We start from the raw sequence: 13,871 nt of genomic DNA, 5'->3' as shown, positions 1-13,871 counted from the left end.
AAAAAAAAAAAAAAAAAAAGGAAAGACCTTACTGGGTGCTGACCATGTAGCTGCAGATATGAATAAGGCTTGGGTCTGTGCTCCTCCAAGGCTCAGAGCCTGATGCCTGCCTGCCTTTTGTCCCTACCCCCATCTCTCTCAGAGCGGGGAGTGCAAAGTGGAGAGGGGGGTTTGTTAGAGGTCAGGCAAGGGTCAGGCAGGGCCTGGGAACTCTGTGGGCTGCCCACAGCCAAGCCGGTTCCTTGTCCTTTCCATCTCCCAGGGGGCCACTCAGGATCTGGAGGAGCCTCCCAGCTGTACACACCACCAGCTGGGGCCCTGAGGGTGGGACTAGAGGGCAAAGCCTCAGCTCAGATGCAGAACCATGATCTCTACTCTATGTGGACCCCTCCTGACCATCAGGCTGTGGAAGGTAGAAACAGGGTGTGTGCATGAGCCCCCCCCCCCCACTCAAGAGGTCTTGACTTGGGGAGAGGGGATTGGAGGATAAACTTCAGTCTAGAAGAGTTTTGTGATAGTTGCCTCCTGCTATTAGGAGAGGCCTCTCTGGTGGTTCTGTTTGGCTCTGTCTGGCTCCTGTTAGGTGTCAGGAACAGGCTAGCTGATGGCAACTATGCAGCAGCCCTGTCCTGACAGTCTGCTTTCTCTAGCCCCTCTCCCTTCTGAGGCAAGGCTAGGCATGTAGAGAGATGATGCCAGTCTAGGGAGGGAGTAGCCTGTAGGGCCAGTAGACAGTTCAGTCAAGTCCCACACTGAGGAAAAGCCCCCTTCATCTGGAAGCCTCCCAGACACTCTCCCTGTCACTAAGGCCTCACAAAGACACAGGTAAAGATCTGACTCTACGGTGTCCACTTGTCCCCAAGAAAAGGTTGCCATACCTATTGCCTGGAATATTCTGGGCCCTTCCAGCCAATATCTGGTCTCAGGGAAGGAGAGACACTGGCAGAGGGCCTGGGATACTACTCATGGGATTTCTGCCCACCCCACCCCCATCTCCTTCCCCTCTTCCTGCCTGGTCCCTGGGGCAGAGCATCTGAGATATTTCTGGCAGTGTCTTCCAGGCCTCCGGCTTCCCAGGCTCACAGAAGTAGTCCCCACACCCCAGGCCTGTTTTGATGGGCTGAACTAGGAAGTGCCTTAAGGGCACATTTGCTGTGGGTCTGCAGATTTATCTGGAGGGTCTATGTCTGTGTCCTAAAGGGAAGGAGGGTTCTCTTACCCTCCTCCTGCTGCCTTTTTGGTAATGGATAGCTGTTCCACTCCTCCCCCTCCCCCAAATAAGGACCAAGGTGAACACCTCCTAAATGGATACACCATCCTATCAAAGTCTGGTCCTCAGAGTGAAGTGGGAGGAGAAGGCAATCATCAAACTCCTGTCCATCTGACATCTTGGGACTGAGTATTAAGTGGTCAACCAGGAAAGCCTCGCACAGTTGGAAAAGTGCCTCGGACAGGAGAGCAGGAGGCTGTCTGTCCCAAGCTGCAAGATCCCGGGCAGGGCTTTCTCACACTTTCACCAGGTCTTCTTGGGAATTTGTGAACCTGAGGTTCCTTCCTCCCACTGCCCTGAACTCTGCCCAGAAGGGGACAGGGCAGCAGGGTTAGGGGCACATACACAAACTGGCTGCATTGTGGCCCCAAATCTGCCACCTGCTGGTCGTGGGCTAAACCCTTCCTTAGTTTTGTCTATCTAGCAAATGGGGGTGTTAGCAGCACCTAGCTCAGGGCTTCTGTGTGACTCAGTAAACAGAGTCCTTGTTTAGTTAGCATGCACAAAGCTCTGGGTTCAACCTCAGCACCACATAAACTGGGCATAGTGGCACATGAACTTGGGAGGTGGAGGTTGAAGGTTCAGGGTCATGCTTACTGCACAGAAAATTTGAAGCCAGCCTAGGATAGATCAGATGTGATCTAGAGAAGAAACCCAGCTCATAGTGTTGCTGTAAAGTAAGTAGAGATTGTGTCTTCACCAAGGATATTGGGCAGAGGGCCATAGTTACTACTCATGAGTGTTGCAAGGATTAGGAGTCAAAATATGTATCACCCATGGTGACAGCCACAGAGGGGCCAGGCAAGTGAAAGCCAAACACCAGCTTCCCATTTCCATTCCAAGAGAGGGACAGCTTCCACCTATAGGGCCTTACCAGATGCCCTATTACATGAAAGGAGAGGGCTCAAAAAGAGGTTGAGATGGAGCTCCGGAGACCACTCAACATTAAGAGCAAACCCTTGCTCCTCATCCAGAAGACAGGGCTCCATTCCCATAATTCCATTTCCAAGGTATCTGAGATCTTCTTCCAGCATCTAAGCCCATGGCATGTCTGTGATGCACTTGCATATATGCAGGCAAAATGTGAGTGGGGTATTGACTGGGCTATGCAGCCAAGAATGATCAAAGACATATCTTAGAACTCTGGGATGGCCATTTAATTTGCTCCTCTTTGTTCTCTCCCTTCAACCTGCCTTCCCCACTCCTTTGAGCTGATAATTGCTTGTCCTCATCAGAAAAACCTTAGACAAGTCATATAAACTCTCCAGGCCTCATTCAGAACACCTTATGGCATTTGTCCTAATATTGTATAAAGAGATGTTTCTATTTGCTCTATTTTAAAGATGAGAAAACAGAGTGTAGGAATATGTGTTTTATCCACAGCTTGGTATGGTGCCAGTTAAATAGGACATCTTTACAAGGAGGCCTAGCAGGGCCCAACACACAGTGGGTATTCATTATGAAGTTAGTGTTGTCACTATTTATTTCTTTTTTAAAAAAAGTTATCTGAATCTCTGTGGAGGTGGGATAAACGCTATGGCCTGAATACAGAGGTCAGAGGGCAACCTTATAAAGATATGTTTTTTTATTATATGTAAGTACACTGTAGCTGCCTTCAGATGCACCAGAAGAGGGCATCAGATCTCATTACAGATAGTTGTGAGCCACCATGTGGTTGTTGGGATTTGAACTCAGGACCTTTGGAAGAGCAGTCAGTGCTCTTCCCCGCTGAGCCATCTCTCCAGCCCCAGAGGGCAACTTTATGAAGTGGGTTTCCTCCTTCCACTTTTATGTAGGTTCTAGGTTGAGCCCAGGCCAACCAGGCTTCTAGACAAAAACCTGTTGAACCTTCTCTTCGGCCCTGTCACTAATCTCTTAACAGAACTGAATGACCACACAGGTGTCCAGATGCCCTCTGGGCCCGGAGGCTATCCAAGCCTGCGGGCCACATCACATGAGCATGTCCTATCTTTAGCCAGGAAGGTATTTATAACCCCCAGGGAAGTTTTTTTATCCCTCCCCGCCCCGGGTAGCCCCAAGTCAGTAGCCCCAGGCAAATCTAGGCCCCCCAGCGGCGGCAGCCTCCGCCCCTCTGGCTCATCATGCCCCCAGGCCCCGAGGTCCCGGTGCAGGTGTGGGTGGACGGCCAACTCTTCCAGGCCGAGCAGTCGCTGCTGGTGGAGCACTGTGGCTTCTTCCGCGGGCTTTTCCGCTCTGGCATGCGGGAGGCGCGCGCCGCTGAAGTGCGCCTGGGCGCGCTGAGCGCGGCGGGCTTCGGCACTGCGCTGCGGGTGCTGCGCGGGGAGCGGCCGGCCCTGGCGGCGGAGGACGAGCTGCTGCAGGCGGTGGAGTGCGCTGCGTTCCTGCAGGCGCCCGTGCTCGCGCGTTTCCTGGAGCACAGCGTTACATCGGACAACTGCTCGCTGCTGTGCGACGCGGCCGCCGCCTTCGGCCTGCGCGACGTGCTCCACAGCGCTGCTCTCTTCATCCGCGACGGATCGCACGAGCTGGTGGCACAGCTGGAGCTGCCCGAGGCCCGAGCCTACGTGGCGGCGTTGCGACCCAGCACCTACGTGGCGGTGAGCACGCACACGCCCGCACCCGGCTTCCTAGAGGATGCGTCGCGCACCATGTGCTTCCTGGACGAGGAGGAGGACGCGTGGCGCACGCTGGCCGCGCTGCCCCTGGAGGCCAGCACGCTGCTGGCGGGTGTGGCCACCCTGGGCAACAAGCTCTACATCGTGGGTGGCGTGTGTGGTGCCAGCAAGGAAGTAGTGGAGCTGGGCTTCTGTTACGACCCGGAGGGTGGCACCTGGTGCGAGTTCCCCAGCCCGCACCAACCCCGCTATGATATGGCGCTGGCTGGCTTCGAAGGGCGCCTCTATGCCATTGGTGGCGAATTCCAGAGGACACCCATGAGCTCCGTGGAATGCTATGACCCGGCCACGGGTTGCTGGAGCTTCGTGGCGGACTTGCCACAGCCGGCTACAGGGGTTCCCTGCGCCCAGGCGCGTGGCCGCCTCTTTGTGTGCCTGTGGAGGCCTGCAGACATCACTGCCGTTGTGGAGTACGTGGTGCAGATGGACAAGTGGCTGCCGGTGGCTGAACTGTGTCGTTCTCAGAGCTACGGTCACTTTATGGTGGCCCATCGCGACAGTCTCTACGTAGTTCGAAATGGACCTTCCGATGATTTCCTGCACTGTGCCATCGATTGCCTCAACTTGGTCACAGGCCAGTGGACATCCCTACCTGGCCAGTTTGTCAACAGCAAGGGAGCACTCTTCACGTCTGTAGTGCGTGGGGACACCGTTTATACTGTCAACCGTGTATCCACGTTGGTCTATGCTATTGAAGATGGTACCTGGCGGCTGCTCAGGGAAAAGGCTGGCTTTCCTCGACCTGGCTCTTTACAGACCTTTCTTCTGCGGCTGCCTCCTGGCACTACTGGGCCTGTGGCCACCGCGCTGCCAGAGTTGTGAGCTTGGAATGACTTCAGCGTCTCCATGAGCCTTGGCTGTGTCCTTGTGAGCCTTGGCTGTGTGCGCGTGGATTGGGGAGCTCTTGGGAACTTCTTTTTCCCTATTAAGACACTCAGGCTTGCTTTCCGGTGGTGCGGATGTCCACGAAGCCCTGAGCAACGCAAGTGCCAGCGTCCTCAAATCTCTTGGGCTCTGTTGATAGCTGGTGGGTCACCATCTCAGGGAAAAGGGCGGGGTTACAATTTGGACAATCCAGACTTGTAGGCGAATACAAGCTATAGCTAGAAGCGGGTTAAGTGATGTTAAACCAAACTGCTAATTAAGAGGCACAATGTTGGGTTGTAGTTGTCAGCTGCCGGCACAGAAAGCTTGGAGACAATACCAGCTTTCTTCATACAAAGGTCAGGATGATAAAAACAGGTCTACACATAATTTGCCTCCACCCACAAACTGACAGCAACATGCTGATTTTAAAAACAACAACAACAACAATAGAACAAACAACATACCTTGCAATAAGAAGAATACTAAAGCAATCAGCCTGAAGAGCAGCTTCAGTTCACAGAGTCTGAGCGTTCAAAGAGGAGAGAGGGGGAAGACTGGATCAGACAGGGTCTCCGTGTAAGCTCCAGCCTTTAAAGCATAACAGGGAAAGATGGAGGCATTTTGGCAGTGAAGCTGGACTGAATTGTAGCAAATGAAACTTGCTACAATTGAACTCCTGAGCCTGAAGCAAGACGATGGGAGGGAACAAGGGTTCCTTCCCTACAGTAGCTTTAAGACTGGAATGGAAAGGGAGCACCCAGGTGTAACCTATGTTTTTTGTTATCACTGTAACAGTAGACTGTTAATCTTCTGACTTCAGGTTACTTAAGGTGGATAGAGCCTAGCCCTGCTGATCTCTCAGGGCATTCCTTCCTAGATGTGCCACAGGCTCCTTCTCTCTTGTAATCTCTGCTGCGCCCATTCCCTGAGCCATACCCACCTCCTCTCTGCAGGAGAGGCGGAGCCAGCTCCTGTTTTCCTGACCTGGCTGCCAGCATCGCTCATTGATTTCTGTGACATTCTGTGTTGGATTCACAGCCGTACCTGTTTGCAGATAGTAGGCGTAGAGGTCCAATATTTTTTTTTAAGATTTTTTTAAAGACTTTTTTTTTAAGACAGTGTATGAGTACACTGTAGCTGTACAGATAGCTGTGATCCATCATGTGTGTGGCTGCTGGGAATTGAACTCAGGACCTCTGCTGGCCTGCTTGCTCCGGCCCCACTCGCTCCCGCATAATTCACTGTAGCTATCTTCAGATGCACCAGAAGAGGGTGTCAGATCTCATTACGGGCGGTTGCTGGGATCCGAACTCAGGACCTTCGGAAGAGCAGTCAGTGCTCTTACCCGCTGAGCCATCTCGCCAGCCGAGGTCCAATACTTTTAACTGAGTCAGGCACCTCCTTGCCTGCAGAATGAAATGATGTCTTACAAGAACCACTAGTTAGAGGTCTGCTACTGACATGGGCTGTTAAACAGCTCTTATCTTAAAAGCAATACCCAGACCCAGCTTCTGTTACAGATGCCTGCTTCAGCCCTGCAGCCTGGCCATGTCCCGGGCAGATGTCTCTCAATGGTCCGGTATAGTCTCCATCCTCCAGGACTCAAGGCTCATAGAAAACCCTAGCTTTAGAAGTAGAGAACGCAGTATTGGCATGGTACTTCCTGGGCATGGAGCCTGGTGTTGGGCCGTTGCTTGCTACCTCTTCCCTGATGTGTATCCCAAACTTGAAATAAGTTGCCTTTGGGAGTGTGGAATCTTCTAGCCTTTGTAATAGTCTAGACTGATAAATCACAACAATAAACTCTGACATTTGTATCCTATGAATTCTAGGCAAACTGTTTTTACATTCATTTCTTCAGCCTGGCACCGGAATGATGCTGTTAAGGACCCACTGTGCTCCTTTGGCTCTGATTCCAGGTGATGGACTGTTTTCCCTAGCAGCCAGAGCACTGCCTCTTTGATCACACCTCCAGGCCAAGGAGAGACCCCTTCTCAGGAAGAAAAATAAAAAGTATACAGATGGTGTTTAAGAAATAAAAACTGAAAAAAAAGAGAAAGAAATAAAAACTGGGGCTGGTGAGATGGCTCAGCAGGTAAGAGCACCGACTGCTCTTCCAAAGGTCTTGAGTTCAAATCCCAGCAATCATGTGGTGACTCACAACCACCTGTAATGAGATCTGACACCCTCTTCTGCATCTGAGGACAGACAGCTACAGTGTACTTATTTATAATAATAAATAAATCTTTGGCACGGGGGCTACTGGAGCAAGCTGGATTGACTAGAGCAAACTGAGGTCCTAAAATTCAATTCCCAACAACCAGATGAAGGCTCACAACTATCTGTACAGCTACAGTGTGTACTCATATACATAAATAAACAAATCTTGAAAAAAAAGAAAGAAAGAAAGAAAAACTGTCTTCTGGCCTATTGACAAGTGCATGTGCACACTCAAATGTGTGTAAGCACACTTAAGCCCACATGCACAAACACTGTCTTGCAAACATACGTGCACACAGGCACACTGTGATGGTCTGAATCAGAGGGCCCTCATAGGCTCATCTATTTGCTTAATCATCAGAGAGTACCCTTGTTGAAGTGGGTGTAGCCCTTGGGAATGGAGCAAGTATGTTGCTTGGGGTTGCCTTTGAGGTTTCAAAAGCCCAAGCCAGGCCCATTGGTTCTCTTTCTTCCTGCTGCCTGCAGATCCAGGTGTAGAACTCTCAGCTAGTTCTCCAACACTTCCCACTGTGTGCCACCGTGCTCCCACCTTAATGATAATGGATTAAACCTTTACAACTGTAAGCCAGCCCCAGTTAAATGCTTTCTTTTATAAGAGTTGCCATGGTCACGGTGTCTCTTCACAATAATAGAACACACATACACACACCCCAAAATGTGGTTCTCTGCAAGAGCAATATGTTCTCTTAACTGCTGAGTTCTCTCTCTCCAGGCACTGTTTGTTTTCCTCTATAGAATTTAACATCATCTTCTCTGCTATATTTTCACCTGTATTTTTTTTCCTCCCTGCTAACATTTGAACTCTATGAGAGCTGGGATCTTAACCCATGCTGCTAGAGTTTGAGCCCAGGGCTTTGAGCATGCTAGGCAGCTAGCACCTGACCCCTGGGCTGTGTTCCCAGCCCAAGGGCAGAAACTTTTGTTTATGTTATTCACTGATGTATCCCTAGTACCAGGAACAGTGTCTACAATGTAGCAAAGATGTATACCATCTGTTAGATGAATGGGGAGGGTTTAATGATATCTTCTAACAGAAGAACCAGATGAGTCAATAGACCAATAGAAAAAACCATGGGGGAGGTACGTTGCAAGCCTCAGACTTCAGAGGACTTTCTGGTAGGGCAGTGAAGGTTGACCGGGGTTGTAAAGGCAGAGAATCCTTCATGAGGCAAGGATGAGCTGTATACCCCCGGAGGAGTGGGATCTGAGACCAGCAGCCAAACTTTCTTCCTCCCTGGGAGGGGAAGAGGCTGTGGCTGGAAAGGCTAATCACCAGTGAGGGATTGCTCCTCTTGGCGTGGAGTACACACAGGACCAGTCTGTTTATTTTCCTCTGGCCCCAAGCAGCTGGGCCCCTTTTTCATCCTAATTGCTTTGCTCAAGTTGCTGTCATTCCTCAAGAGCAGTGGCAAATTAACTATGCTGGTGTAAGACCCAGCTGTCAGGAGACAAGCGTGGGGATCATGGACACAGGACATCGGGGGGAGGGGAGAGTGTCTCATCCCAGCACTGTCCAGTGATGCCCCAGCTGTCAGAAATCATGAAACACAGACCTCTGGCTCTGGCATCTCAGCAGCTAAGAAAGGTAAGGGGGAGGTTGAGGAGAGTCCAGTCATTAAAGGGTTTTTTGCCTTGTATGCACAGGACCTGACTTTGATTTCTAGTTCCTACATTCCTAGAACCTACATAAGCAAGAGGATCATGAGTTCAAGACCAGCCTGAGCTACATAGTGGGTTTGAGGCCAACCTGGTACCAAAAACCAAAACAACAACAAAAGCCAAGCACAGTAACATGGGCTTGTGATCCAAGTGCTGAAAAAACAAAAGTAGTTAAGTCCCTAGGGCTCCCTGGTCAGCCAGCCTCACTTAATTGGGAAGCCACAGGTCCCAGTGAGAGAACTTGTTCCAAAAAATAAAGTTCAAGAGGACATCACACACACAACACTACACCACACACACACCACACAGACATACACACCACACATATACCACACATACAGCACACACATACTGCAGACACATACACACACACACACACCACAGACATACACACCACACATACACCACACACATACTACAGACACATACACACACACACACACCACACAGACATACATACCACACATATACCACACATACAGCACACATGTACTGCAGACACATACACACACACACACACCACACAGACATACACACCACACATATACCACACACACCATACACATACCACAGACACACACACCCATACACCACCACCTCACACACACACACACACACACATACACACACACAACACACTACGCGCACACACATACCACACCACACACACCAAGTACATATACACCCACACATACACTGTGTGAATGCATGCACATACCCACAGACAACCACACACACACACACACACACACACACACACACACACACACATACACACACACAAGGGAAATGGTTTTTTGGTAGGGTTGTTGAGGCAAAAACCAAGGTACTATGAGAGAGGATTCATGAGGCTTACTCTGTAGAGGACAGGCCTGCTTGCCTGCCAGCCAAAAGTCACATATTGACTCCAACTGGCTGTTTGTTTGTTTGTTTGTTTGTTTAAATGACAGGGTCTCATGCTGTAGTCCTAACTGACCTGGAACTCACTGCAGGACCAGTCTGTCCTTCAACTCAATTATATCTAGATGCATCTGCTTCCAGAGTGCTTGGATTAAAGGTGTGTGTGTGTGTGTGTGTGTGTGTGTGTGTGTGTGTGTGGTATGTGTGTCTGTATGTGTGTATATAATGTGTGTGTGGTGTGTGTGTATCTGTGTGTGTATATGTGGTATGGTGTAGTGTGTGGTATGGTGTGGTGTGTGTGTGTGTGTGTGTGTCTGTATGTGTGTATGTGGTGTGTGTGTGGTATGTGTGTATCTGTATGTGTATATGTGGTGTGTGTGTGTATGTGTGTGTGTGTGGTATGGTGTGGTGTGTGTGTGTGTGTGTGTGGTATATAGTGTATGTGGGGGGGTATTTTTTAAACATTTTAGTTTAGTTTTATTTTATTTGTATAAGTGTTTTACCTGCATGTGTATCTGTGCATCAGAACCTGGTGCCCAGAAAGAGCAGGAGAGAGTGTCAGATCCCCTGGAAGTGGAATACAGATGGCTGTGAGCTGCCATGTGGGTGCTGGGAATTGAACCCAGGTCCTCTGGAAGAGCAGCCAGTGCTCTTAACTAATGAGCCATCTCTCCAACACTATCTTGATTTTTTTTGGTTTTTGTTTGTTGTTGTTGTTGTTGTTGTTTTCGAGACAGGGTTTCTCTGTGTAGCCCAGGCTGTCCTGGAACTCACTCTGTAGACTAGGCTGGCCTCAAACTCAGAAATCCACCTGCCTCTGCCTCCCAGGTGCCACCACTGCCCAGCTTATCTTGATTTTTTTTTTAAGATCTATTTTTATTTGTGTGTGTGTGTGTGTGTGTGTGTGTGTGTGTGCATCCTGCTGGCTGGGTATTTATTTATTTATTTACTTATTTATTTACTTTGAAACAGGGTCTCTTGTAGCCCAGGCTGGCCTTGAACTTGTTATGAAGCCAAGACTGACCTTGACTTTCTGTGTTTCTCATCCTCCACTTGTACTGGAGTTGAGATTGCAGTGTGTTTTTCAACTCTGTGTTTACTGAGATTAGCTCTTATGTTGTCCAGGCTGGCCTTGAACTTCCAGACTCGGGATCCTCCAGCCTCGGCCTTGGCATGCACCCTCAGCCCAGCTCTAACCTGGTTTGTGTCTAAAGCAGGGATGGAGATGAGGATGAGCTGAAGGCTTCTACTGTCATCCTGCGGGCCCTGCCAAGCACCTGGGCTGTGAAGCCGTGGATGAGACTGAGCCCGAGCACGCAGCCTGGAGAATTTGGGTTCTGTTTTTCAAGAAACAGGAGCTGCAGCTTGCTTATAAGGCTATGGATGTGACAAGCAGAGACGTGTGAACACCCTTGAGACCCCCATTTGGGTCACATTACTCGGCTCCTGTGATATGGGTGCTTCCGCAGAGGGGGCCCGGTTGGTGGGAAAGCGTAAGTCAAGGACTCTGTCCCCAGCTCCTCCTCCAGCATTTTTACCCCAGCTTTCTTCTCCCATTGCTCTCCCCTGTCAGGTGGCTGTTTCCAGGTAGTCCTTTCAGGATTCAGGTTGGGGCACCAACCTGCATGTGCAGGTAGGTGTAGGGGTACAGGGAATGCTCCCTCGCTCCCATGGACTGCCCCCCGGAGTGGACCTTCACCCTTCAAAAACAGCCTCTGTCAGCAGGTTTCTTCTAACAGCCCAGTTTGAATGAGCCATTTTCCTGGCAAGAGCTGGCTGGCTGAGTGCCCATTCCCTCTGGCCCTCAGCATCCGGGCACCAGTCACCCAGCAGTTAAATTCAGGCACGGTAAAACATATTGGTAAGTGTCCATCTCAAAGCTTGGCCTGATCGCTTAGTGGCTGGAACCAGAGAAATGCCTTCCGGGTGTTCCCATGATGGGAAGTTGAAGCTTTGCTTCCCAAAGCCACTTTGAGGGGAAACAACGATCTTTAGAACCCCTATGTGGCACGGCCAGGGGTGGGAATAAGATGTGAGAGCTCCTGGGCCATGCCTGCTAGGTAGGGATACAGCAGACTCATAGCTCCAGCATCTAGGTTAAGCCTGACTCTCTTTCCCTGGCTAGTTTAACTATGGACTCCTTCAGGGCCCACAGGGAGAGCTCCGGAGGCCCATAGTGTGAGCTAGGAAGTGCCATCCATGATAACCTTTTTACTGTGCGTTTTGCAATGGGGTCAGAGAGGGAGCTGTGTGCAGGCCCACGGGGTGGAAAGCAAGCTGAGCTGAGCGGTAGAAAGGCTCCGGCTGCTAGCTCAGACTTTCTGGTTCAAACCCATTTCGGGGGCCTTCTGATTGCATGCTCCTGGCCAGCTGTTTAGCCTCTGAACATCAGGTGGGCATCTGATAGCAGGCACAATAACAATGCCTAAACTCGGGGGCTGTAAGGAACACAGAAAAACCTTCCGACCAATGAACCAGAAAGCTCTCTACCTCAAGGAAGGGCTGTGGGCTATTCCAGCTGTAGCAAACAGCTGGTCTGGCTGTCAGTAGAGAAGGCAGTCACTGACTGTGGCAAGAGTGGAAGCCACAAAGAGGGGCTCTTGGCCTGGGAGGCATCTGCCACTATTCCTCCCACCAGGGCATTGTCTCTAGAACACAAATCCAGATCCCTCGCCATTGTTAGGACCTAGGACAGTGCTTCCCAGCCAGGAGTTCTTCAGCTGGGTTGTGCAGTTGGCTTGCCCTGCCTCAGATATCAAGAATATGCTATACCTCTGACCTGTTCCTGAGGGCCCTGCAGCCCCGAGAAGCTCAAAATACATCCTTTACCATCAGCCTCTTACACTGAAACTGCCTCCTTGCCTCCCCCAACCACTACCCAAAACAACTCAGAACTGTCCCTAGAGTACCAGGTGTGTGTGTATGTGTGTGTGTTTACCACATCGAGCAGGGAGCTTAGCCATGTGTAGCACAAGTTAAGGACTTCGGCTAGTTAAACCCAGACTGGAAGGCCTTGGGTTTACTCAGAGCTCCTTGGGATGGGCAAATACAGCACTCAGTGGCACAGGCTCTGCAGCAGGAGCAGATCTCACTTCTTCAAGGCCAGGACCCGAAGGGGGGCTCTCAAGGATCCAATGATACATGCCAGAGCAAGCTGGCCCCAAGCAGTGACATGTGTCCACTCCTGGTCAAGGGAGGACAGGGCACCTTGACAGTGCACTAAGATGGCTCATAGCAGGGGGAGGGACTGCTTCCCCAAGTGCTTGGGAGTTACCTAAGCACAGAGCTTGCTTAAGTTCTTGGAATTGCCTGGCTACTAAGGGGACATGGAATTAGGCTAAGCCATACCCTGGGGCTTATCCCGGGCCCCCCAGCTCCCCAACACCCTAGCTTCTATCTTTGTATCCTCATCTGGAACCTAGTGAATGTCTCTGTTCAACCTGGAAACATTTTCTTAGTGACAAAATAAACCAAGTCATAGGTTAAAAATCTTGAGCAGAGAAACATCTGATGACGCCGAATGGGCAGTTGCCCAGGGGACACAGAGCTTGCATCTCCTGAATGGGTGGCCTTATAAGGACAGGTTCAGGAGGAGAGTGGGCAGGAGGGAGGGCCACCAGCAGTGGCAGCAGCCTTGGAGACTGGGGGTGGGTGCCCCACCACTGGGCAGGGTATGGAACCAGCAGGAATTCTTGGCCAGGACTCATTCTGCAGAGGAGCTGGCCAAATGTAGCCCCAGGAACCCTTGCTCCCCACCCCCACCCCCACCTTTTGCTGTCTTCATCAGCCCAGGCAGCAACCTGTGTTACACCAGCCTCCAAGCCAGCCCAACTCTGGCAGCTCATTGAAGGACTGAGACCATTTCCCGTTGGCTTTTTTTTTTTTTTTCCATTCACTTTCCCCCTGACCCATGCCCAGCTGGTATGCTAGGCAATAAAGTTATGTGTAATGGGAGAACTGGTGAATGTATTAAAAAAAGCAAAAGCAAGAAAGCACACAAACAAAAAACCCAGGGTCTTACGTAGCCCAGGTTGGCCTCAAACTCTAACTATAGCTGAGAATGATTTCTAATTCTCTTGCTTCTACTCCCCCAGTTCTGGCTTTGCCAGTATAAAAAAACCCCTATTCTTGGTTTATGTGGTACTGGAGTTTGGATCCACAGTTTTGTATATGTTAGGCAAGCATTCAATCATCTGGGTCACACCCTAGTCATATCCACAGAACCAAATGAGTTGTTCTTTGGCTGCAGTATTTTTTTTTTTTTTTAAGATTTATTT

At 50.3% G+C, this 13,871-nt stretch overlaps 1 protein-coding gene across 1 annotated transcript; it reads left to right on the top strand.

Moving 5' to 3' along the window:
* The first annotated feature begins 3,372 nt into the window (after positions 1 to 3,372).
* On the top strand, positions 3,373 to 5,211 carry Kbtbd13 (kelch repeat and BTB domain containing 13). Its single transcript, XM_031344597.1, has one exon. It carries the CDS (start codon positions 3,373 to 3,375, stop codon positions 4,747 to 4,749), a length of 1,377 nt encoding a protein of 458 aa, XP_031200457.1. The 3' UTR covers positions 4,750 to 5,211.
* Positions 5,212 to 13,871: the final 8,660 nt, after the last annotated feature.

Source organism: Mastomys coucha, unplaced genomic scaffold (assembly GCF_008632895.1).
Source record: "Mastomys coucha isolate ucsf_1 unplaced genomic scaffold, UCSF_Mcou_1 pScaffold23, whole genome shotgun sequence".
Lineage (NCBI taxonomy): Eukaryota > Metazoa > Chordata > Mammalia > Rodentia > Muridae > Mastomys > Mastomys coucha.
This window is presented reverse-complemented; position numbering and strand designations above follow the sequence as displayed.